The 27,530-nt window shown below is 36.5% G+C and overlaps 1 protein-coding gene across 12 annotated transcripts in view; it reads right to left on the bottom strand.

Moving 5' to 3' along the window:
- Positions 1 to 403: 403 nt before the first annotated feature.
- The window catches only part of ZEB1 (zinc finger E-box binding homeobox 1), a 192,767-nt gene continuing 165,640 nt past the window's right edge, over positions 404 to 27,530 (bottom strand). For 7 of the 12 annotated variants that reach the window (XM_033209693.1, XM_033209692.1, XM_033209702.1 and 4 more), the window contains 5 exons: positions 19,359 to 19,561; positions 15,506 to 15,611; positions 8,304 to 10,102; positions 6,121 to 6,301; positions 1,014 to 3,527 (listed from right to left, as the gene is read on the bottom strand). In XM_033209693.1, coding sequence (XP_033065584.1) covers positions 2,935 to 3,527; positions 6,121 to 6,301; positions 8,304 to 10,102; positions 15,506 to 15,611; positions 19,359 to 19,388 — 2,709 coding nt within the window. In that variant the 5' untranslated portion in view covers positions 19,389 to 19,561 and the 3' untranslated portion in view covers positions 1,014 to 2,934. Of the gene's footprint in view, positions 3,528 to 6,120; positions 6,302 to 8,303; positions 10,103 to 15,505; positions 15,612 to 19,358; positions 19,562 to 27,530 lie in introns of all 12 variants that reach the window. The other 5 variants (XM_033209691.1, XM_033209698.1, XM_033209699.1 and 2 more) reach the window with 1 other exon arrangement.

Raw genomic sequence — 27,530 nt, forward strand, 5'->3', positions numbered from 1 at the left:
AAAGGTCCACATACATTTTCCTTCTGAAAACTTCTGGTAATGCCTAAATTCCTTTATTAGCCATTCATCCATACATATCAAGCACTGCCCTCACTGAGCTTTATATTACAGTGTGGATACCTCCTAAGAGTTTATTCTTAGTTCCTAATCCTTTTCAGTGAATCTGTTTATTGGTAGCTGCTCTCAGTGACAGGAGAAATCAGGCAACATGGTAACAAGCACCTAGGAATGTGGGGTCCCAGAAAGGGAAGTGAATTCTACAAAAGGAGAGCCGACTAGGATTGGTCCTAGCACTCCTATTGGAGGTAGTCATGTCCACAAGCCAGCAAATACCTGTGCCATATACCATGAGGTTAAGCACCAGGAAGACACCTAGAAATATACTTTCAAAAAATCAAAATCGTAAGGCAATAGAAAAAGGCATAATTTATTATGTCTATTATGACTAATGTTTAATAAGACTTATAAGAAAATAATCAAATTAGGATCATTTAACATATATATTCTGGAATTAGAAGCAAAAAAAGTGAGAACATAGCTGAGCCCCCAAAACATGCAAATTATATTTTTATTCAACAAATATCTGTTGTCCCAACTTGTGCCAGGCACCCTGTTAGGCAGTGAGGAATGAGAGTGACTGTGACAAACATGGTTCCTGTTCCTAGTGGGGAAGGAATAGAAATAATAGTATCAGAGGTATGACGACAGAAGTGCAGGAGCCGAGAGAGTCAGAAAGGCATCAAAACCCAGGCTCCCCTGAAATGACCTGAAGCATGAGATGTGGAGGATTAAGGATTTCAGGAAGAAGCAGCAACCTGTGAAGAGGTTTTGTCAACTCTGACCTCTCCAGAAACATTTAGCCACAAGAAAAATCCATAATTTAGTGGAGACTGTCTAAAACATTTAGTGTTACCCAAATTCAGCTCAAGATGAATCAAATGCAGGATGACAACATATCCCATTTCACAGTTTTCCAAAGAAAATACTGATAATGATGAAAAGAATGACAGCAGTTCAGGCTTGTTGATGCATTTTATTGTGAGATGGGGGGAATCTGGTAAAAAACTAGAAAATGACCATGATGTAACAAGGAACTTAAAAATGAAGAGTCAGATCTGTAACTTACATACATGAATACAGGAACAAATTGGCACAAAATGTTAAACATTGTTCCCAACACTGTTTATAGAAGGTAATCCTAATTTGGCTTACTAAGGAAATGAGAGTTTTATGGTTAGGCTAATTTCTTAATAAAACTGCAGAGCATCATGCTATTAGTCACACAGTGAATTTCAAAATTTAAGTTTTATATTAAAAACTGGGTAAAGGTAAAATGACTTGATTGTAGTTGTAAAACTAATACATTCCCATTTAAGTTCTGTTCTACAGTCCAAGGCAAGTATAAATGTTAACATAACACTGTTAAATCAAATCTCAATGCAGGAGAACCAATTGCATCTCTACTTTAAATCTTATCAACTTTCCAAATTTTCATACTAAAATATATTATTGTATTAATACAAACTACAGTATTATACACTACACTGTGTAATAAATAAAGAAATATAAAAATAAGACACATAAATATAAAAGTTTTCTAAAACTAAAAGTACATATGTCAGTAAGAAGGGTATTAATACTGCCAGGTTTGAAGACATACAGTACAAAAATGTTGCACAGATCTATAAACTAAAAGAAATAAAATAATACTGATAGGTAAAAATCAGCTAATGTTGTTAATAAATTGGGTCCATAATAACTAACATTTGGAAACAGTTATGAGTCAAATAACAATGGCATGTCCATGTCTGAAATGCAAGTACATGGATAAAGCAGATTAGAAAATTTCCCTTTCATTTCTGTAGAGAAATTCTGAAAGTCAATTAACATAAAATCAATACTGAGGAACTGAAGGGATGAAAGTATCCCAGTGTTTCAGTTTCTCTGACAGAGTCAGTGGTTTTATTTGGGAATTCTGATACAACAAACAAATCAACAAATGCTAGTTATTGTAGGCCACACATTGGATGAAGGCGGGTTAGAGCCTTGAAAATACTGAGAAATGGCACTTACAGCACACAGGTCTTGCTTAAGGCCAAAGGAGATACAAAGCTTCATGTCATATCCTTCATATGTTACCACATATTCAAACACAATCACAAACACTGATTCTGAAGATTTTGCTGTCCTTACCAGATTAACATTGTTAGTCCCTGCAATCAGAACTCAATGGCAATCTTTTGAACTCCATTTTAAACCACATGAGTAAGAAACTTCAGTTCTTCTATCAGCTGCTTTCTTAAGGCTAACAATACACTTTAAATGATAATATGCTCTACTAAGACATCTAAGTATTAGAAATTACTACCTTCTAGATTGAATTTATTAAAGGTAGTTAGCACGGGTTGGAACTAGATTATACTTCTCTGTGAAGGGAATTTTGTAGTGCAGAAGTTCTCACATTTTAAAAAACATAATAAAATACTGAAGCGGATTTAGCATATGTTTACCAATAAAAAATTATAAAATTTCTCCCAATTGTACAGCTTAAGAATAAACCAACATAAGAGTGATAATTAATACTGATAAAACAATGCCAGATGCATATCTAATTAATCAGCTTCCTTTAACCTCTTATATCGTTGCTCTCTGAGTCATTAAGGTTTTCTAATCTGCTGGATGTTACAAACTTGTTCCTAACTTTGAAAACTGCATGAAAAATTACTAGGTCTGAGGTTCAGGCACACCCGGATTTATTTTGTGTGTGTGTGTGTGTGTGTGTGTGTGTGTGATTTTGTATTTTTTTAGTTTTTACTTTACACAGTAGTGAACAGGAATCACAGCATACAGGTTACTGTGTTTCCATGAAAAGCAAGGATAATATTGAACAAAATTCATTATCAATTAGAATTTATTTTCCTTCTAGAAAAACGATTAGGCTTCATTTGTCTTTTCTTCAGACACTTGCTCACTACTCTCGCTTACTTTTTGTCCTAAGCTGCTTGCTTGACTTTCAGCCCTGTCATCCTTCATCAGACCTTCAGGTTTTGCTGCTTCTCCCTCGTTCTCTGCATCTTCTACTTCTTCTTCTTCCACTTCTTCTTCCTCCTCCTCCTCTTCCTCATCCCCTTGTGGTTTTTCACATTCTTTTTCTTCCTGCAATTCTTCCATCTCTTTATCCTCCTCCTCTTCCTCTTTTTCACTGTCTTCATCGTCTTCCCTTGTCAAACTCTCTCTCTCGTCCGAGTCGCCCTGTGAGGGAGACGCCCTGGCACCCACATGCTCATTCGAGAGGATTTCAGGCCCTGCCTCTTCCTGCTCTGTGCTGTCACGTTCTTCCGCTTCTCTCTTACAGTAGGAGTAGCGATGATTCATGTGTTGAGAATAAGACCCAGAGTGTGAGAAGCGCTTTCCACATTTGTCACATTGATAGGGCTTTTCTCCAGAATGTAATCGCATGTGTTCAATCAAATGATGTTTGTGTTTAAATGCCTTTTTACAGATTCCACACTCATGAGGTCTTTTACCTGCAAAATAAGAATTCTGTTAAATAAAATGGTGGTATTCAGCAAATAAAATCCTTATATGGTTTTTGGGGTACTTCAGGTTGTAGAAAGGGGAGGGTTGTTAGTTTCATTTTTAAAACATTTCCAGGTCCCAAACTCTTTGTAATATAATACTGCAATTTGGTTTGTTCTTTGCATTAAAAAAGTAGTGCTCTACACTCTGCTAGGCAGATGATTAGGTCAATGGGAGCTACATGAGACTGAAATGCCAAAAATACAAGCATCATGACAGCGAGGTGGAAAATGGGCCAAGTGCAGCTGGGAGGAGATGTCTGGTAGTGAGTGAGCACAGTGAGGGCAGGCAGGGACAGAAGTGCTGCTCACCTTGTGTTCTTCATTATTACTACCACTAAGGTCCCTAAAAAGTCATTTTTTTTTTTCCTAGTCACAAGCTCTGCCCCCAATGAAATTTTAATGTTTACTATATACTTTTTATATATGATAAAACTCATAAATATACAGTGTATATGCTGAGCTTCTTTAGAAAACCACAGCCATTGTAGTATCTCAGATTTTTTTGCCCCCTAAGAAACAAGTTTCGGCCCGTGAGGGTAATACTGCCCCCCTGAGAACGCATGGGCTAGAGGAGTGTTGCTGCGCAGACACGGAAAGGACTGGCAGCAACAGATCACAGTCAGGATCGAGAACGTCCAATTTCAGAGCTATCAAGCAGGTAACACTAACAAATGCAGAAATGATTTTTAATTTTAGAAACAGTGTAGTTTTTCACATATATTTTTCACTTTGATAATTGCTAATATTTAACTTTGCCTGAAGAGAAAGGGGATTTTCTAACTTTTCTTAGATCTCTGAGAACCAGAGGACTGAGTTACAAGGGGCTGGTTTTGAGAGGTGTGACTTTCTCTTATGTAATACTAGTTTTTAGCTCCAAGAACCTCCCAAGTGTCACTGTATGAATCCACAGATTGAAGAAGGAAAAAACAATTTTATCTTTTCTCACAAGAGTAAAAATAAAAAATACACTGAAACAGTTTAAGAATATGAAAGATAAATATGGATACTGTAGTCATAATGGCTGGTAGTGGGGGCAGGGAAGAGCGGGTAGGGGATTAAAGAGCTCAGGATGAATCCAGCCCCTTCTACAGCAACCCATGTTAGAGAGACACAGGAGTGTGCTGGAGCCAGTTTGTACTGGCTGGAGACTCCACTGCTAAATTTTCAGGAATTCTGCAAGCTGACTGACATCACATTCAAGTTTGAAATCCACCATGATGGGAGTATTTATGCCGCAAAAAGCTGCAAACACCACAAATCAGGGCTTCCTCACCCTTCAGAGAACCAGGTGTTAAAATTTATCAGTACTTCACTGATGGAAGGAATGAAACAGGCCGGAATTGGCAACTATTTTCCGTAAAGGGTTGTGAGTATTAAAAGGCTTTGCAGGCCAAATGGTCTGTGTAGCAGCCTCTCAATCCTGTCATTGTAGAACAGCATGAAAGGTGACATAGACAAAATGTAAATGAACGGGCGATGCTGTCTTCCAACTCATTTTATTTAGGGACGCTGATATTTGACTTTCACATAATTTTCGTCAGTCATAAATACTCTTCATCTTTTTCAATCATTTAAAAATGTAAAAACAAAAACAAAAATGACCATTCTTACCTCACAGGCCTTAGAAAAACATGGGTATGCTCACCTTTGGCCTGTGCGCTATAGTTGCCATCCCTGAGTCAACCTAAGGAGGCATATTTTGTGGCAGAATTACAGAATCTCAGAATTACAGGATCTTAGAATCTTCTAGTCCAACCTCTTAGGCAGAACTTCCTACTTAAAACAAAAGATCTTGACTTGCCAGAACAGCTTGTTGCACGCTTATGAAGAAGCAGCTTTTTCTTTTATGAAGCCAGATCCTGACTTCCTATGACTTTAGCCCACTGGCCTCATATTTTTTATTAATGGGTACTATGCACTGTTTTTATTAATATAGCATAAGTTTGCATTAAATGAATGTGGACGTAATAAATGCTGTGTCAGCTTAAAGTAATTAAGTCATGGAAAAACAACAACAACAAAAAAAACCAGATGCAGCAAAAAACCAAAAGGCCCAGACCTTAAGTACTAGGTGGAAGTAGGCAAACAGGTGAAAATGGCCAGATCAGAGAAGTAAAAAATAAGAAAATTAATTCTGGGTTCAGCGTGGTGACTCATGCCTGTAATCCCAGCACTTTGGGAGGCCGAGGTGGGTAGATTAGCCTGGGCAACATGGCAAAACCTGTCTATATAAAAACTGGCCGGGTGCAGTGGTATGTGCCTATAGTCACAGTTACTGAGGAGGCTGAGATGAAAGGATGGCTTGAGCCCAGGAGACGGAGGTTGCAGTGAGCTGAGATCAAGATTGCATGCCACTGTACTCCAGCCTGGGTGACTAGAGCCAGACTTTGTCTCAAAAATAAATAAATAAATAAATAAATAAATAAATAAATAAAAGAAGAAGAAGAAAGAAAATTCTAAAACTTTAGTTTAAAATTTTGCATCTTCCAGTATATCATATCATGGACACTTTTGAATATGTTTGTGTTCACTGACATACCTGTGTGTTCATATTTATGTCTCAATAATGAACTACTCTTTTGGAATATCTTATCACACAAATCACAAGCATACATTCCATTTTCTGTCTTCCGCATTTTCTTTTTGGGTGGTGTAGAATCAGAGTCATTCTGATCCTCTACATTTGATACTCCTTCTGAGCTAGTATCTTGTCTTTCATCCTAGAGGGAGAAAGGTGTTAGAAAATTTAATTTAATATTAAAAGATAAACAAGAGATATACATAAAAGTATGAGATAAAGAACTACTTTAACTTATACTTTTACACTTTCAAGGACTTGACCAAAGCAAGTACACTGATCCTCACTGCAAATGCGCCCCAAGGGTGGGGCCAGATCACAGGTGGAGGTGACAAGGACAAGAGTGAGGTTGGGGATAATACGGTCAAAACTATAGCAAAGATATATACTCAACTGGTACTGGAAAGAAAGCAAGGACACCCAAAAGAAAGCATGTAAAATATATAATAACAGAGTTTATCCGGTTTCATGTAAATCATTACTTTACGAGAAATTTGCAGGTTTTAACTTATTAGTTTGCTAATTAATCACTCATTACTAACTGCATCAGTTGCCTTCATTTTTTCATTCTGGGTTTCACTAAGCAAAAGTTAACATTCTATTTTTAAAACCTGGTCTTTCAATTGTATCCTCCAGAACTTCAGGGTTCTTTAACCTCCACGGTCTCTCTGAAAAGAGAGAGGTGTGCTCTACCACTTGTCTAAGGAGCAAGATGGAAAAACAATGCAGGAGGGTCTTTTTAACAGAAATAATTGCTAGTCAAAATGAACCTTTAGAATTCCAGGGCGATAAAAAGAAACTCCAGGCAGTCTCATGGAGATAATTTTGGGTAGCACGTTCTTATATAAGCCGAATAACCCTGCAGGGAGCCTGTTGTGGAACTGGGTCCCCTAAGATCTTTCTACCTTATCTAGAGTGTTTCATGCCATTGCCTCAAACCCACAAATTTTCTAAAAGTTGAAGGTTTTTCACAATATTTCCTATGGCTTTATGAGGCAAGAGAAGTGCAGCCATTTGTTCCTGTCATTTGTGAGTGGCCCCCGTGCTGAAGTAACTTGACTCTCACTGCTATCTGATCTAGTCACGTGACGTGATTCTATATGAAATGCTAAGGATGGCTCTTTTTCTATTCAAAGGCATTCAAAGTGTTCTGTACACTAAAAATTTAGAGGAATTCAATGATCATGTAAGACATTTTTTTCAAGAGTTATCACAAATACAGGAAACCCAATCAGTAGTAATATTTAAGGGAAAACAAAAGCAGCAAATACATGTTTGAGCAGGATATTTAAATTATTATACTTACAGAAAATATTTGCATAAAATATCAAATTTGTCTCTAGTATTCATTTGATTCCATCAGAAATTGATGGAAAAAATGGGAAAACATCAACATCAGTGACATGGAAAAAGTCTGGACAACAAGGCATACAATAGCTCTATCCAAAACTATTGTGGATTTTGGGGTAAGAGCAGTTCAAGGGTTCTTCCTGGACAGAATAAACATTGTTCTGGTAAACACTAGTGATAGTTAAGGAGGAAAATGCATACATATTTTTAGGTTCACAGCCACACTTCCTCATATACATTATGACTGAACACTGTTTATGCACAGTTCATAAAATGATCAGTAAATTCACAAGATGCTTTCTTTGTATACTTCATTCTTGTTTAATTAAAACCTTTTATAAACAGATGTATTAGTATATAAAAGTGATAGATAAGTTTGTCTGGTATGAACCTGTGAATGGGAACATAATTTTCATTTATTAATGACCATAATCAAGGCAGAAACTATTACTAATTTTAGGAATTTAGCTATACAAACAGAAACCCAATTAGCGAGTATTTCAATTTTGTTTTTTTATTTCTAACTTCAAACAGGTTTTTAGCTGAGACTTATAAATCATCTTTCACAATAGAATAGCATTTCAAACTTTAAGCTGGTAACAATACCCTGGATTAGCAAACAACCAACTGAAGACATTACGCCAGAAAAGTTAAAGCAGACATTGATCCTTTTAAAAATGACAGTTTGTAATAACCTAGTTGGCGCTACAGGACTGATACTTTAATTAGACAAACTTAATTGAAATTAATCAAATAGCATTTTACTAGCCAGGTTCAGGATTGGGGGTTTTTACCTGATTTCCATTTGGCTGGATCACTTTCAAGGGTGGTTCTTGGACTGCAGGGCTGACTGTAGTTGAGTATGTGTACGCCACCTGGGGAATCAGAATCGTTTGCTTATTGGCAGCTAGTGCTCGTAAGCATGGAACACTGTTCTGGTCAGCAATGGCCACGATTGTGGGTAACTGGGCAGTGACTGTAGGTATAGCGATATTTATGGGGTTGGCACTTGGTGGGATTACATTTACAACTGGTTCTGAGTCTGTAACACAACTGTCCTTTTGTGGCTCCTTTTTTGCACAAGACAAGTTCAAGGGTTCTTCCTGGACAGAATAAACACTGTTCTGGTAAACACTAGTGATAGTTGACCTTTCTAATAATTCTCCCTGTTGCTTTGGTAGTGAAAGATCAAGAGGTTCTACTTGTGGCTCTTCTTGTGCACCCTCAGCTGTGTACAAGTAACCCTGTGTATTTCTGGATGAGGAAAGGTTTAGAGGTGATGGGGATGGTGTACTACTTCTGGAACCATTGGTGGTTGATCCCACTGGTAAAACTGGGGAGTTAGTCATCTTCAAAGGACTTTGTAGGTTTACTGTGCTGTCCTGGGGTTCATTTGCATTTGCAGATTGAGGCTGATCATTGTTCTTGGCAGGGATATTTTCAGGAGAAGATGGTTCAGAAGACTGCACTGAAATCTGTCCAGCTTGCATCTTTTCAAACCACTTTTTTACTACATCCAGTGGTAGGTTTACTGAATCAGCAATTTTTGAGAGCTCTTCTGCACTTGGTTGTGCATTCAAAGCATAATATGCTTTTAGGAGAGACAAGAGGTTTTTTAAAGGTGGCTGACTGGGAGACAAATTGCCATCTCCAGTAGCTGATGAAACAGAGGACTCAGGTTTCTCAGCTTCTGCTGCAGGGAGTGGAGGAGGCTGAGTAGGCTGCTTTAGGTCATAGTGCTTTAATTCTGGAAGTGCATTAATATCTCCTGGACAATCATCACACAGAAGACAAGTGCTATCATTCACCCCCCCTTCAAAGCTTTTGTCCTTCTCAGACTTAACAGTAAGATCTTCTGGTAACTTTTCACTTTTACAACTGTTTGTAGCAACTGGATTTTCTTTTTTTAAATTCTGAGGAACAACTTGAAGTTGGCTAGGCTGCTCAAGACTATAGTTGATGATAATTTTGGTTGTTCCATCTTGATCAACCAAAGGAAGACTGATGGCTGAAATAACAGAATGGCCACCTTGTTGTATGGGTGAAGCATTGATTGTTTCTTGTTCTTTGGATGCAAGATTGGCTTGATTATTCTCCAACACTTGTCGTATTACATTACCATCTACTGCCACTTTAAGTACATTCTGAATATCACTTAAATTGATACTTATGGGAGACACCAAACCAACTGTTGGCAGAACAACAGCTTGCACCACGCCCTGAGGAGAACTGGTTGCCTGTAATGGGCCACCACCAGTGAAAACCCCATTTTGTAAAGGGGTTGAACAGTTGATTCCTGAAGCAACCACTATGGGTTTGAATTCGTAATCCACAGGTTCAGTTTTAATTTGGTTAACAGAAAGCTGTTCCTGAAGGGGTTTATTCTCTATCTTTTGCCGTATCTGTGGTCGTGTGGGACTGCCTGGTGACGCTGAAAGAGACGGTGAAGAACACTGAGATGTCTTGAGTCCTGTTCTTGGTCGCCCATTCACAGGTATCAAGCTGATACATTTCTTACTGCTTATGTGTGAGCTATAGGAGCCAGAATGGGAAAAGCGTTTCTTGCAGTTTGGGCATTCATATGGCTTCTCTCCTAAACAAACAAAAAAATTATATTCACTGAATTATTACATATAAATTTTTATGTATCCTCATTTCCCTAAAACAAGCGTATTGATTTTAAAAAGAAGACTGCCATGCATGCTTGTGACAGAATTTTATTTAGAATCATCCTTTTAGCTTCAAAACCTATATAAATGTGATGAATGCTAGTAACTTGGTCTGAGGTACATGTTCTGCTAACCAAACATGGAATCTTTGCAGCATATGTGTATAATATTTCTGCCAACCTTTGTAACTTCAAATAATTCTCAAGTACCAAAAGTAATTACATTCTACTCTTTCAAGTATGTTTTCTCTTATTCCGTTTTACCAACCCATATCATTTTTTATATTTTCCTTTATTCAACCATCTGTAGGAGAAACATTAAAGAAAAGAAAAAAAGTAAAATGTCCCTTACGACTTAACAAGTATGAATATCTATCTTTGATTAATAAAAATTCCTGTACCCATAGGGCTTTCTTGAAAATAGTTTTTCCCTAATGGGAGTAAAACTTTAAATATAAAATATTCTATAAGCATTGGCTTATTAAACTGGAATGTATATACCCCCAGGATAAACACTGTAGTGGGTATCAAAGCATCCTGGAGTTTCAATTTTAGTGACAGTGGATATGATAAAACATTATTTTTATATTAAAACAGAGAAAAATACATTTGTGTGACTTGCTAGGAAAAGCCATGCACTATCAAAGTAGCCTTGGCTTGCAGAGGCTTCCCTCAAGCTGCTTCCCTAGACTCTGTGGGGTACAAGGCATTTATTCTCCTTGGCTGTTAGGGATACTTTGGTAGAAAATTTTGAAAGCACTGAGCTAAATGGAATATTTTCCTACAAACCTAATGTTTCCTTTGAGTTTTAAGTTATAGTTGCAGTTTGCTAATTTATAATTTAAAGGTTACAGACTGTAAGCTCCAGTAAGGCAGAAGCCTCTGAGGCTTGTTTGCCATTTATCCCTTGCACCCATCAAAGTACAGGTTGCAAAGATGCTCATTAAACCTTTTTTGGATGAATGAATGCCTAATTGTTGAATGATGAGATGTGATGTCTACTTAGTATGAAAATAAAACTCTCCATTTCCTGTTCTTTTTAAGACTTAAAATGAAAGCAGTGAGGAAGTCAACTTAAGCCCTACTAACAATAGCTTCAGTAGTAACTTCAATGTTAAAATGTGTTTAAAATGTGAGTTATATTTTCTAATAAATATGATTATTTGAAGAATCAAAAATAAGAATTTGAAGAGATTTAAGAAGCCCTGTAGTACAGCCTCCTTTTCAATGAACAGTTCATTTCATATCATTCTTGACACTAGCTCATCTCTGCTTGAGCTTCTTTAATAAAAGGGGAGTTAGGACCTACTGGACAGCCCTGCACAAGAGGGTCCTGTCTGGTTCTGCTGAGGTCCATGGATTTGGGTTCCAATCCTGGCTCTATCACATACTATTTTCTTAAGCTTTCCAAGCCTTAGTTTTTCAATGTGCAAATGCAGATACATTCTCATTAGACTGTCATAGGGGTCATGAGAGATTATATAGCAAAACTCTTAGTATGCTCTCAACAAATGCTAGTCACTTTTTAAAAAGGCAATTCTACTAAGAGACAGGCTGAGTTTCAGCCAAAGTCGGCTTGCTATGATGCCTAGTTCCCTATCCTAGTTTGTCCTTCTGATGCCACACAGAACAAGTGTAACTTTTCTTCTCAAGTCAAACCTTCAAATGGATCAAGAGCTGCTTTATGTATTCTTAAACTTCTCTTATGTAGGTTAAATATAGGTAGGTCCTTCAAACATTCTGCACAGGATGTGGTTTTTAGAACCCTTACCTGCTTGTTAACCCACCTCTGGAGATTCTCCAATTTATCAATATTTTTTCCAATGAGATGCCTGGAATAGGATTCAATTCTCAAAATACATCAGACAAAAGTTTCCAGTGGGGTGTAAAACAAGGAATATACTCTAGTATATCTCTATTTTAACAATTTTAATTACTTGATAACATTTTTACATGAACTACATGCTTATTTTCCTTCTAGAGACACAGACTTCTAGATAAGACAGACTATTTCATTTTTTAAAACAGGGAGACAGAGAAGAATGGTAGGTAAGGGAATGACTATGGGTCAGGATGACTACATCACAGCCCTAGTTTTGCCATGTACTACCTGAGTGACCCTGGACAAGTTAATTAAGTTAATTAAGTCTTCTGAGCCTCAATTTTCTCATCAGTAAAAAGAAGAAAATAATAAAATCTACTGCATAGGGTTATCCTGTGGACTATATGAATGAATGCATACAAATAACTAACATGTGGCTGTACATAGCTAAGGGTCCAATAAGTGCTAGTTATCATTATTATTGTTAAAAATTATCTTGATATTTTATCATTGCCAGAAAGGCAGTTTATACAACAATTATTCTAAAGCCAAAGTCACTATATTTGTTATAAAACTCCTTGTTTCTAGCTTCATAGCTTTATAGTTTATAGCTTAGGCATATCACCTAATTTATCTATCGAGGTTAGGGTTTACAAGTAGTTTAGCCTGAAGGTTACATCAGGAAGTTTTACTACTCAACGTTCGGTATGCTATGTATAACGACTTTTTTTTTTTTTTTTTTAATGGCTGAGGTGGGTGTTTGGCTGCATCTGATATAAAAATTTTCCAGGCAAAAATTACTAAGACCATGGAAAATTATATTGGGGGTGGATCACAGCCATGTGCAGGTGTTCTTTTGTCTCTAATCTGAGTGGAGGTCTGGTGGCCTTTTCCTCATGAGAGCTCAATTCCTACATGAAGAATCAACTAATTATTAACACACATGGTTCGGCATAGGGTCATGATCAAAATTTTCTGGGTACCAGTATTTAGCAACAATATAGGAAATTTTAGAGGGTATAATTTTGGATCCTGATTCTCAACATCTTTTCAAAGTCATGTGAAAAGAAAGTTATGGAGGTTTCCTAAAGGATATTCAGCTCATCCATTATTAGATACTCCAAGCAGAACTTTTCAAACTAATTGTGGTGAACAACCGATTGGTTTTGTTTGGTTCTTTTTTAAGTTTCCAATCTACTGTGGACCAATATTTTATAAAATATAGTAAAATGTCTCAAAGTTCTTGGTATAATAAATGCTAAATGCTTACTCTCATTTTCTATACTTATCTCTTCAAGAATGAGTAACACATGGTTTGCAGACTGGTACCAATCCTGAGCTGACACTTTGGGTAGCCTTTGCTCGAAAATCTTCTCTTGGAATAAACCAGACCATCAGAGAGCTGTGTACTTGAACTGTATCTACGTGGCCACCCTGGAGCAATGCTTTTCCTAAATCGCACTTCGGTGAACTATGACTGGCTTCTATTGAATAATCTGATTTAAAAAAGAAACGCTATCAAATTCTCTGCTGTGTTATTTTAAGAATATTTCTGAGGATTACATAACTTCTGTTTTGTTCTTTTCTCTTTATGTTGTTCCAAGGAATAATATTTTCTATGGACTTGGTATCAGGAAGGAATAGTCCTTTTTCTAGCAACTGATTTTTTTTTTTTTACTTACAGACACCCTGGGTCTTGGTTACTGATTGTCGTGTTCTTACTTCCTAAACCTTAGAGCTTGATTTGTGGTCTACTTCCAGCATACGTATGGCATTTCTCAGCATTCATTTTTTCCCCCACAATTTACTTCGTGTTAACCTTTCTTAATTTTTCTTACATATTTTTAAATTAAAATTACTTGCTATGTTAAAGGTATACAAGCTTCACATTCAATGTTTTAAAAACAAGACAGAAGTAAGTACATAATGAGTGGACAGTGCAGAGTACAGTGGGAGCTTTGTGTTCCATGATCTGGCCTAAATTTGCATTAGCTTTTGAGCAGTAGCAGCATACATTCAGCTCATATTAAGCTCTGGGCCATTCAAATTTACTACTTGATTGAGACTGATTTTTAAATACCAATGCTTAACTTTCAACTTCTTATTTCTAGACCAGTATTTCAATCCTTGTTCTGATTTATACTTCCCAACTTTGTATTATTTATAGATCTGATAAATTTTCCTCTATGACTGCACTATGACAAAATGAATATGACTCATTATATACATGAATCTTACTGTTAGCTTTATTTTCCTTCCTCTGCCCTGATTTCAACATTTAAAAATCCCTCTTGAAATTAGCTATATCTCTATTAACAACTTTAAATCATCTCTGGTAAGAAGGTAGGTTGTTAAAATATATTATTATTGATAAAAACTGTTCAATAGCATAGGAGCTAAGAAATAGGATATTGTGGTGGGCTGCAAAAGACAACTTCTACTTTTTAGAAACATTAATCAATGTGTGAAAATAAATGTTTTGGTAAGGATCTTGGTTTGAGCATTTTCAAGTGGTAACTTCAGCACATTTAACACTGAGGGTTAGCTTTAATGAGCAATACAGTAAAACTTTTAGAAATGCAGTTCCAAAATAAAACATAAATATCACCAACTACACTTCACCAAAGCTATCCAACTATACTTTTTTCGTAAGAAGATGTTTGTAAAATGTAAATGTCAATACATACTTTTCACAAAATAAGCAATGTGTGAGCACCCATAATTTCCCATTCATGGTTAATAATTTTTGCATTAAAATTATTTAAATCTAAAATAACATATCAAAATTTATTAGGAGATGAATAGATTTCATAGGGCATCGTGGGATGCTAGAAAGTTTTCCTTTTGTGCTTTTGTTCAAGTAGAGTCTCCAAAGACATGTAAATATAGCTCTCTGTTTACTCTGAGTTCCTAAAATAGACACAATACTTTCATCACATAATAGTATTAACCTTGTAAGTAATATAGAGAATGACATGGAATAGACAGGTGAAGATGGTGGGTGAGCACATTTTTCTTTTAGATTCTCATTAATGCTGTAATCCTTTCACCCCCTCTCATTGCCTCCATATCATCTCTCCAATATTTTCTAATCTTGAGTTCCATTTCTACTTCTCTCAAATAAAGGACATCCTTCACTTCCCTATTTTCTTGTGCAAATCGTATCTCTATACTCTTTTCCATTCCCCTGTTAATTGTGCAAAGGAGGCAATGACATTTACATTCATCAGAAAGTTAATGTGTTTTCAGGTTGTACTTACTAAAACATGCTATATTATCTTCTCATTAGGAAATGTGGAGTATGTCATACTATATTAATTTGATATACTTTAGTCAAAGGTTAAGACTCTAATAAAACATAAAATAAACATACAATTTCTCCCTATTAGTGTATGCCAAAAGAAATGCAAGGAGTTTCTGATCATGTACGTAGATCATGTTACGATATTTATTTATTACCACATATGCTGATATTCAGGGTGTAGAAAGAAAAAACAAATATTTACCACTGTGAATTCTTAAGTGCTCTTTTAGGTGGTGTTTGTATTTGAAAGCTTTTCCACACTCAGTGCACTTGAATTTACGATTACACCCAGACTGCGTCACATGTCTCTGTAAGAAAAGAATTGGTATTTTATTTGTAAAGCAAAAGATCTTTAGACTAAAGAACATCCAATCTGCTAAGAGTAACATTTTTGTGAGCCTGATGGTTGTTTTGTTCCTTAAAGACCTCAAATTGCAGCAGTCACAAAAATCTACCTCTTGAAATTACTAGCAGTTGTAACAGTCACAAAAATGTAACTCTTGAAATTATTACCAAAAAGGATAGTAACAGTGGGGACAGAATTTGATACAGAAAAATATCAACTTTCTCAAGTATCAGACAGAGTTCATCCTTTATTAAGCAATATTCAAAATTAGCAAAAATAAAGTAATATATACTTTGCTAGGAACTAGAGGTTAATTTGTTTGCATTCTAATTTATAGATATAGAAATCGCATCTACAAATACTGAATAACCTGTTTAAAACTTACTCAATAGAACAAGGTCCTGAAGAGAAGACAGGCTTTTCCCTGTACTTTATCCTGTGTCTTCCATTTGATATTTCCAAAACGTACTTTGATGATTAAAAAGATACTTCCAGTTTTTTCAGCCAAATGGGGATTATTATAATAGCTTTCTGTCTGGTTTATCAAATTCCCATTTGCACATATTTCAAATGTATTCTTCATACTTAGATTAATCTTACAAAAGCACTGCTTGAATTGAATTCTATCAACTCCTGCTCATAAACCTCTGAAGGATCCCCATTAACCCCTCAATAAAGATTCCGAGTCTATAGATTCCAAGATTTTAGTCCTTGAGTTTCCAAGATGATTCTTCACCAGTTTTTTATGACAAGTCCATGTCTCAGTCATTTGCGAGCCATGGTTTCCTGCACACATATCGCTCCTCTTTATCTTTTGGCTTTGGTTTACATAATTCCTTACTCCTTTACTGTGTTTTCCCATAATTTTGACTACTAAGATTCTACCCATCCTTTAATGGCTTAACTCAACTACTGCTTCATGCTCTCCCAACTGGAATCTCCCTTCCTTTGCCTTTCATACATGAAGGAAAGAGAATTAGTACTTACTTTGAATCAGGTCCCACTTCATTAAAACCCATGACTTAAAATACCAAATATATGGTGACAACTCCCAAATTTGTATCTCTAAACCTCTCCCCTTAACTCCAGACTTTTACAACCTACTGCTTCTTTGATATTGCCAGTTGGAAGGTGATAGAGATATGAAACTTTACATGATTAACACCAAACTCTTAATTTCCCTCCTGCAAGCCAGCTCCTTCTCTAGTATTTCCCATCTCTGTGCATAGCACTCTTATTTATTTGGTTATAGCTTAGGCCTTAAACTTTGGAGTTATTCTTGATTACCCTCTTACTCATGTACCCTCACCCAATCCATCAGCAAGCATATGAACATATTCTGAAGCTAACAATCTTATTTATCCGTCTGCCACCAAAATCTCTGGCCTAGATTACAGCAAAAGCCTCTAAATGTTCTCCCTGCTTCCGTTCTTGTCTCTCTTATCTATCATCCAACAGTCAGTGTTCCCCTAAAAATAAAAATTAACAATTCCAGGATCCTTGACAGGCTTCCCCACTGCACTTGAGAATACAATCCAAAGTCTTTATCTTGGCCTACAAAAGGGCCTATAATATGTAGCCCCCAGCACCTCTCTGGCCTTACCTTTCTCCCTTTCACACTGGCCTCTGCTGTTCTCAGGGTGTGCCCGGCAGGTTCTGGCCTCAAGGCTTTCTTACGTTTCACTGTTTCCTCTGACTGCAATGCCCTTCTCCAATATTCCATGACTGGCTCCTTCACTGTATTCAGATGTCCCATTCTCAGAAAAGTCTCCCTTCTCTGTGAAACCTAGCAGCTTTCATCATTTTCTATCCTCTTATCCTGCTGTATTTTTCTTCATAATACATATTATTTTATTTCTGTTTTATATAATCTACTAAATGTATGGTCCCTACTATCAGGGACTTTCTTTTTCACTACTGTGCCTTTAACACCCAGAAGAGGGCCTCACATATAAAAGAAATGCAAATGTTTGTTGAATAAATAAGTTAGTAAGACTTGAAAATGCTTGTTAGTCACAGTATGATTCTCAAGCGCCAGCAAAATACACATTCTACCTTTTAGTTTGCTACCTTGCAAACTAAATTGTTTCCAAGACCTGTTATATTTCCTCACATTACTGGTCCCCATATTTATCACAGCTCCTTCCTGACCTTAGTCTGACCCACAGTTTATATGTAAATCCTACTACGTGTGCACCCACTGGAAAAATCATCATAGAATTGGTTTTCATGCTCATTAAATATTTTGGAGTTTGTTTTTATAATGGCATCTTCTGCTTTCACCACCAGTTCAATCTGTCCTCTCCTTTTACGATGGCCCTTGGAGTAGAGGGAATATGGTGGCAGCAGCTCAGGATGGGTCTGTTTCCTGAATGTCACATGAGTAGGCTCTTTCCCAAGCCTTGTCTACACTGTGGCCACATCAGAGCGCTAAGGTATAAAACATACTCTTCTGCTGGTCTGTGTCTGATAAGACTCATTAATAGGGGCACTTACAAGGAGATGATGTTTGCCTTCAGTCATCCCTTCTCTGTATTAATTTCATCCTTCTCTTGGAGCTTTTACCTGTTTCAAGTGCTCCTTCATGGGCTTATGGACCATTAACCTATAAAATCTTGGTTCTGTTCTCCCTGATTGCTGCCCTCTTCTTATTATCTTGTTATCATGAGTACTGTTGCCAAGTACTAAGGAAATAGGTTGACTCTGCTCAGTCATTCTTTTTCTGTTACAATTTTTTGTTGTTGTTTGTTTGGCCTAGCCATCACCTTAGCAAATGGTCTAACTTGTTCTCTATGGGATATGTGACACATATTAGGTACATCCATAGGACAGAGTTCAGGTATGTAGATATACATCATTCTTTGATGTAAGAAACTGGAAATGTGCCCTAACCCCAACATATACCCTCACAAACCCTGTGTGGTTGAAAATTTATTTAATTTTTAAAGTTAGAATTAAGGCAATATTAATTTCATTGTTGATGGTTGATAGTTATGAGGACCTTGTAAAAAAAGAACAACTGATAAAAGCTTTCTTGACTTTAATCCTAAATATAGAACCAGCAATTTAAATGTAACTTACAGTTACAAAACAGTCTTGGTTTATACTCTAAAAACTGTGGCACAGTGACATAGAAGTAGAATAAACCATACAAAAATTAAGTTTTCAGAATAAAAAAATCTAAACTTCAGATTTTTAGAGGAGGCAACTCCCTTTACTATGGCGGAAAAAACAAACAAACAAACAAACAAACCCACAGTAGCTTATACTGAGAATAAATAGTAACTGGTTCAAAGAAAATTAAACTTTTAAATTTGACTTTCTTGTTAATTTGGTTAGTATAATGTGGTTTATATAGTCAGCATTTATTTTTCCTACACTGAACATTTTAATAGAATGCAATTTGAAATCTTCTAAACTTGAAGAATTATCTGTTATGGCATAAGCAAAATAATTAAGTCAAGATGGAAAGGGTCTTATCTGAAAAAAATACTGAGTCACCTCTAAAATAACGTTCATATGTGGTTTTTAATCTCAGGAATGACTGGATAACTCAAATAAATAATCATTTTCATTTTTATAAGGCTGCAGATATAGCACTGTTTAGTACATTCTTTTAACGTTTAAATATATTAAAATCCTTGCCTTCCATTGAGGGCTGAGTTGTCAAAATCTGGAAAGTTAGTGAACTCTCAGTCATTGCACTTACTTGATCTCTTCCTGATTTATGTGATGTCATGTGACGTTCAAGTTGGGTTCTGTATGCAAAGGTGTAACTGCACAGGGAGCAACTAAAGTTATCTTCATTCTTTTCATGACGATATTTAATGTGTTCTTTCAGAGAGGTAAAGCGTTTATAGCCTCTATCACAATATGGACAGGTGAGTAACTGTGAAAATGCATCTGGTGTTCCTGTAAAAGAAAGATCATATATTTTAAACTTAAAACATTCAGAATATATTACCAAAGTTTCCACTGACTCCCTATGCTATGTTCCAGATACTGTGCTACCCATTTCATATTTGATCCTCAAAACAATACAATGATACTCATCTCTATTTTATAAGAAAGAGAACATTGGTGCCCAGGAAGACTCAATAACTTAAAAGAAAAGTCACAGAGCCAGAAAATGATGAAGTCAGGGTTCAAATACGGGCTATCTGACCTTCAAGTCCCATATTTTCCCCTAAACTATAATTCTTCCCTTTTGTCATGTGATTAGCCAGAAAAGAAAACAAAAGTAAAATTAAAATGTAGGTTGCCTTTGTAAGTGTATACAGATTAAAGGGGAATTGTGCTCTACAACAGGGTCTATTGGTAACAATGGTATGTATCATTATTTATTTAAGGTTTATTCCTCTGATTTTGAAAATGAAACTACCAAGTCATTATCATCAAAGAGGAAACAGTACACAGACTGTTTCCAAGGGCCCCTTGCAGGTAGGTGTGGCCACAGGACTGAGTTCAGACCAAAAAGGAAGTGTGTAAGGTAAGGAAGGAAAGACTGATGGGGGCCAGATCTAGGCCTGCTACATAAACACATCCCATGCATGACCCTGCTTATAATTTCCCCTATTGAAATACACTGGCAAATCTGCTATATAACTGTGTATGTATGAATATATATAGCTTTTAGAAAACAAAGGCATTCTGAATAGAGTTTACTGAATGAACTTTATTTTTACACTTGGAGCTGTCTAAGCCTGACAATCCTAAAATGTAGTGTTTTGCCAATTAATACTATTTAACTAAGAGTAGTTTTCCATAGTTGACATTTCTTCAATGAAATAAGTTACTAAGTGATATCTTTTTGTAAATATCATCTCTATTTTCATTTTGAATTCACTATAGAAAAACAAACCACCAAAGATAATTTCATAAAATCTCCAAGTGCTTTCTAAACATATACTACTTTATTTAAGTCCATATACATCAAATGTCTTGCTCAAGGACCAGCTTGCAAATAACAGACTGAGCACCTGAATGTTAAACAGTTGGTCAAACATGTTGGGAGAGGGGCTTCAAGATGGCTCAATAGAGGCATCTGGTACTCACCTTCTCTACAAGGAAAAACCAAAATAATGAGTTGGGCTCACACTTCACATAGATCATCTAAGAGAGAACACTGGAATTCAACAGAAAAGTGACAGGAAACACCTCAAGTAAGGAAGAAGGAAGTGAAGCAACCTGCAAAGGCTCTCCAGTGCAGGGAAAGAGTAAGTGAGAGACCCCCAGAGGTCCACATTCCCACCATGGACTCCTGCAGTCCTAGCCATGGGAGATCCCTTGACCACTGTGGGCTCTGAGACTAACACAGGGAGGTACCTGGAGACCACATGACAATGCTGCTCCAGAGAGGGAGCTTACGCTGAATCTGTACATCCCCTGAGTTCCAAGTAGCTACAGCACAGCACTATTTTGAGAGCCCAACTCCCAACAGACTACATCCTGTTCTGGGACCCAACAGCTCCTGCATCTTCACATGCCTGGAGCCCCTCTGACATACCTCCCTTCACAGCCACCACTGACACTGGTTGCGGCTGCTAAGGCTGAAGTGCAAACCATTGAAAGTGACCATATTTCCCCCGAGCAGAGGAGCTGCAAACATTTTTACATGCCCCGAGGACAGACTTCCCAACAGACTACTGCCACTGTGGGCTTCCACTGCTGGGGACAAAGTGCTAGCCACTAGCAGTGACCCCCAATTTCCTCAGCAGCTGAGCTGCCATGCATTTATAAGGGACCTGAGGACAGGCTACCTCATCCACAGCTGCTGTCTGGGGCTAAAGAGCACATTTCCCAGCTCCCTCCCTATGGCTGCTGCCACTGAGAGCAACCTTGCCCTCCCCAGTAGGAAGGCTACAGTGCAAACACTGATGTCCTTACTTGAGCACTCTGCTGGTGGCCTGGGACCATCCTGCCCCTGCCATGATAGCCAGTGCCTACACATACCACCAAGGGGCCTGAGGACAGGTCTATCTGGCCCAGCTTACCTCCCCAGTTTCCGAGCATGCTATTCAGGGACCTGGGGGATCACCTAGCCCAGTCCAACACTGTTGTCACCTGAACACTCCTCCTGGAGGCCTGAGGTTTGGTCCACCCAACTTGCTACTATCACCACAGCTGGCATACTCCTGCATGCACCACCAGTAGGCTTGGGGACTGACTCACCCAGCCCATTGCAGTCACTGCCAACACCAGCGTGAATCACTAGGGAACCAGGGGGTTGTCCTGCCACTGCTACTGCCATTGACCAAGTGACATCCACTGCCCAGGAGCCTGAGAACCTGCCTACCTGCCCAGCTTAGCACTGCCACTAGCAGCACCCAAGCAAGCCACCTGGAGGTCCAAGGATCAGCCCACTTGGACCTGCTAACACAAGGTGTCAGTGTGCCACCCTGTGGTCTAAGGACAGGTACCACAGGCCCGTTACTACCATGACTAGGGCCCAAGGAATGTTCCACCTGGCATCCCTGTCTCAGCCAAACTTCACCTCAGCCTCCAGTAACAATTGCACCCTAAGCCAACGAGGAAATCACAGAGCCTACTCACACTATTTATAATCAAATATATCACACAGAAATTACACTACCACATATACCCAGAATCAAAGCCAAAGTGCCCTACTCAACCAACGAAAGCATATCCAAAAAACTCGAATAACTATTATACCAGATGTGTAGATATCAAGGTAAGAACATAAGAAACATGAAAAAGGAAGGAAAATGACAGCTCCAAAAATACAGTAATTATCCAGCAACAGATTCTAATCAAAATAAATTTATGAAATCCTGGGAAAGATTCAAAATAATGATCTTATAAAAGCTAAGGGAGATACAAGAAAACACAGAAAAGCAACACAAAGTAACCAGAAAAACAAATCAGGATATGAATGAGAAATTTACCAAAGAGGTAAGTTTCATAAAAAAGAACTAAACAAATTCTGGAATAGAAGAATTCATTAAATGAAAGACAAAAGATATCTGAAAGCTTCAGCAATAGACTAGGTCAGGCAGAAGAAGAATTTTAGAACTTGAAGACAGGTCTTTTAAAATAACCTAGTAAGAGAAAAAAAGAACAAAAAAATGAACAAAGCCTGCATGACACGTAAGAAACTATAAAGCAACCAAATACTCCAATTTTTGATGTGTTATAAGGCAAAGAGGAAACAAAAGGGATAGAAAACCTATTTAATGAAATAATAGCCAAAACTTCCCAAGTCTAGCAAAGGATTTAGACATCCAGATACAGAAAGCTCAGTGAATCCCCAAACAGATACAATTCAAAAAGATTTTCTCCATGGCACATTATATTCACTGTCAAAAGTAAAAGACAGAGATTCTAAAAACAACAAGAGAAAAGTGTCCAATCACTTGTAAGGGAACCTCCATATGACTAACAGCAGTTTAGCAACAGAAACTTTATAGGCTAGGAGAGAAAGAAATGATATATTTATTCAAAGTATTGAAAGAAAAAAACCCTGCCAGCCAAGAATCTCATACCCAGAAAAATTATCTTTCATAAATGAAAGAGAAATAAAGTCTTTCCTAAACAAGTAAAAGCTGAGAGAATTCATTACCACTAGACTGGCCCTACAAGAAATGTTTAAGGGAGTCTTATCCCTGGAAGTGACAGGAAAATATCTACCATAATGAAAACACATGAAAATATAAACCCAGTGGTAGAGCAAGTACAAATAAGAAAGAACTCAAATGTTACCACTACAGAAAACTACCAAACCACAATAATAATCAGTAAGAAAGGAACAAATGATATACAAAACAACCAGAAATAAAAATAAAATGACAGAAATAGGCTCTAACATATCAATAATAATAACCTAAATGGATTAAACTTTCCACTTAAAAGATACAGATTGGCTGAATGGATAAAAACTATAACCCAACTATGTGCTGCCTACAAGAAATTCATCTCTCCTGTAAAGATACATATAGATCGAAAGTAAAGGGACAGAAAAAGATGTCCATGCAAATGGAAACCATAGTGAGCAAGAGTAGCCATAATGAGATAAACTACTAAATCTAGTAAACAAAACAGTGTAAGGGGACAAAGAAGGTCATTAAATAATGACAAAAGAATCAATTCAGTAAGAAGATATAACAATTATTAACATATATGCACCCAACACTGAAGCACCTGCTTATATAAAGAAAATATTATTAGATCTAAAGGGAGAGAGACTCTAATACAATAATAGTTAGGGACTTCAACACCCCTATCAGCATCAGACAGATCATGTAGAAAGACACTTAACAAAGAAACACTGAATTTAAACTGCATTTTATACCAAATGGACCTGAGACATTTACAGAACATTTCAACCAACTAAAGGATACATATTCTTCTCATCAACATACAGAACATACTCTAGACTGCATGTTGGGACACATGACAAGTCTCAAACAAATTTTTAAAAATCAAAATCATATCAAGTAGCTTTTAGACCACAAAGTAAAACAACTATAGATTTTAATAATAAGAGGATCTTTGGAAACTCTACACACACATGGAAATTAAACAACATGCTTCTGAATAACCACTGGGTCAAGGAAGAAATAAGGAGGAAATTTTAAAATTTCTTTAAATGAAATTAAAATTAAAATTTATTTAAATGAAAATGAAAATCAAAACAGAACATACCAAAACCTATGAAATACAGCAAAAGCACTACTAAGAGGAAGTATACAGCAATAAATACCTACATCAAAAAATAGAAACATTTCAAATAAATAATCTAACAATGTGCCTCAAGAACCTAGAAAAGCAAGAACAAAGCAAACCTTTAATTAGTAGAAGGAAAGAAATAATAACAATCAGAACAAAATAAATGAAATGGAGACTAAAAAACAACACAAAGAACAAAACAAAAAGTTGGCTTTTTGAAAAGGTAACAAAACTGATAAACCACTAGCTAGACTAAGAACAGAGAAGATGCAAATAAAAAATGAAAAAAAAGACTTACAAATGATACCACAGAAATACAAAAGAGACAATTATGAATAACTATACATGAAAGAACAGAAAAACCTAGAGGATATGGATATTCTGGACACAGCCTACCAAGATTAAATTAGAAAGAAACAGACCAATAAATAATGAGATTGAATCCATAATGAATATCTCCCAACAAAGTAAAGTCCAGGACTGGAGGGGTTCACTGCTGAATTCTACCAAACTATCAAAGAAGAACTAACACTAGTTTTCCTCAAACTATTCCAAAAAATTGAAGAGGTGGGAATTTCCCCTAATTCATTCTGTAAGTCCAGCACTATCTTGATACCAAAACCAGAAAAAGATGAAACAAAAAAGGAAAACTATCCAGGTTAATATCCCTGATGACAATAGACACAAAATCCTCAACAAAATATTCACAAACTAAATCTAACAGCACATCAAAAAGATAATGCAATATGATCAAGTGGGATTTATCCCATGGATGCAAAGATGGTTCACCTCCATATGCTAAAGGCCATATATGACAGAACCACAGCTAACTTCATACTGCATGGAACAAGCTGACAGACTTCCCTCTAAGAAGTGTAATCAGAAAAGGATTTCCATTCCTTCACCACTCCTACTCAACACAGTATTGGAAGTCTTAGCCAGAGCAATTGGGCAAGAGAAAGAAGGCATCCAATTTGGAAAAGAAGTCTAACATTCTCTCTTTGCAGACTATATGATCTAATATCTAGAAAAACCTAAAGACATGACCAAAAAACTCTGCAATCTGCTAAATAAATGGCAAGTTGCAGGATACAAAAATCAACATAAAAAATCAGCAGTGTTTCCGTACACCAATAATGAACTAGACGAGAAATAAATCAAGAAGACCATCTCATTTATAGTAGCTACAAAAAAGTAAAATACCTAGGGATAAATTTACCCCAGGAGGTGAAAGACCTCTTCAAGGAAAACTACAAAATATTGATGAAAGAAACTGAAGAAGACACAAGTAAATGGAAAGACATCCCATGCTCATGGATCAGAAGAATTAACATCATTAAAATGATCATATTGCCCAGAGCAATCTACAGATTCAATCCAATCCCTATCAAAATATCTATGTCATTTTTCACAGAAGTAGAAAAAACAAATCTAAAATTTTTATGTAACCACAAAAGAACAATATAGCCAAAGCAATCCTGAGCAAAAAGAACAAAGCTGGAGACATTGCACTACCTGACTTCAAAATATAATACAAGGTACAGTAACCAAAACAGCATGGCATTAGTATAAAACAGATACACAGACCAGTGGAAGAGAATAGAGAACCCAGAATTAAATCCACATTATTAACAGCCATTTGATTTCGACAAAGGCACCAAAAACTTACACTGGGAAAAGGACATACTCTCCAATAAATGGTGCTGGGAAAACTGAATATTAACATGCGAAGAATGAAACTGGACTCCTATCTCTACCACATACAAAAATCAACTCAAGATCAACGAAAGACTTAAACACCACCATAAAACTACTAGAAGAAAACACACAGAAAACACTCAGGACATTGGGGTAGGCAAAGATTTTATTGCTAAGACCTCTGAAGCACAGGCAACAAAAACATTTGACAAATGGGACTATATTAAACTAAAAAGCTTTTGCACAGCAAAGGAAACAACAGAGTGAATATCTGCAAACTACTCATCTGACAAAGGGACTAATATGAAGAATATACAAACTACTCAACAGATTAAGAAAACCCAAATAATCCTATTGAAAAGCAGGCAAAGGACATGAATAAACATTTCTCAAAAGAAGACATACAAATGGCCACAGATATATGAAAAAATGCTCACCATCACTAATCATTAGAGAAATGCAAATCAAAACCACAATAATATATCATTTCATCCCAGTTAGAATTGATATTAAAGACAAAAACTAATGAATGCCGGTGAAGATGTGGAGAAAAGGGAACTCTTATATATTATTGGTGGGAATGAAAATTAGGACAGTCACTGTGAAAACAGTATGGAGATTTCACAAAAAAACTAAAAATAGAACTATTATATGATCCAGCAATTCCGCTACTGGGTATTTATCCAAGGGAAGTCAGTACATCAAAGAGATGCCTGGATCTCCATGCTTATTACAGTACTATTCACAACAGCAAAGATATGGAATCAACCTCAGTGTCCATCAATGGATGAAGAAAATGTGGCATATATGCACAATTGAATACTATTTGGTTATAAAAAGGAATAAATATGTAAACAAATGTCATGGATATGACAGAATACTTCAAAATTCTTTATTAGCATTTAATTAGATTACATTAAATATCTGAAAGTAATGAATAACAAAATCAACAACTTATTCTATAATTCAAACTGTTTACTAATTCAGAATAGTAGTTCCTCAATTTTTAGATTGTACTGTGTGGACTTGACAAACTTTAAAAGGTTTAACCTTTATTAGAACTACATAATGGATCATTTCTTTAGGTTTCATTGTTTCCTTTCAGTGAGGCTTTTTGAAAGCCTTTAGTCACATAAACATTTTACATAAATACATATATATTTTAAAATTTTGTATTTCCCTTCCATTTCTTTGATAACCTACTTTCTTCTGGTGAACAATAACATAGTCTTTTCCTCCAAAACTGTAACACAGCCTATTTCTTCTCAGGAGAGTCTGAACACATTTTTATTGCATTTTCCTCACTCTGTACACCGACTTTTCGTATCAGAGTGGAATAAGGCAGATTCAGAAAAACCACTGTCTCCAAATTAGTATGTTCTTGTACAAAGCAGACAACCATATTTTTATTTGCTACGAGAAGAGTGGGAAAGAATCAAAGGGCAGTAAGGGTTTTTCTAGTTCTCGCTTCTACTGCCTACTGCCATGTAAGTAAATG

The sequence above is a fragment of the Trachypithecus francoisi genome, unplaced genomic scaffold, assembly GCF_009764315.1.
Source record: "Trachypithecus francoisi isolate TF-2019V2 unplaced genomic scaffold, Tfra_2.0 Lachesis_group9, whole genome shotgun sequence".
NCBI classification, from domain to species: domain Eukaryota; kingdom Metazoa; phylum Chordata; class Mammalia; order Primates; family Cercopithecidae; genus Trachypithecus; species Trachypithecus francoisi.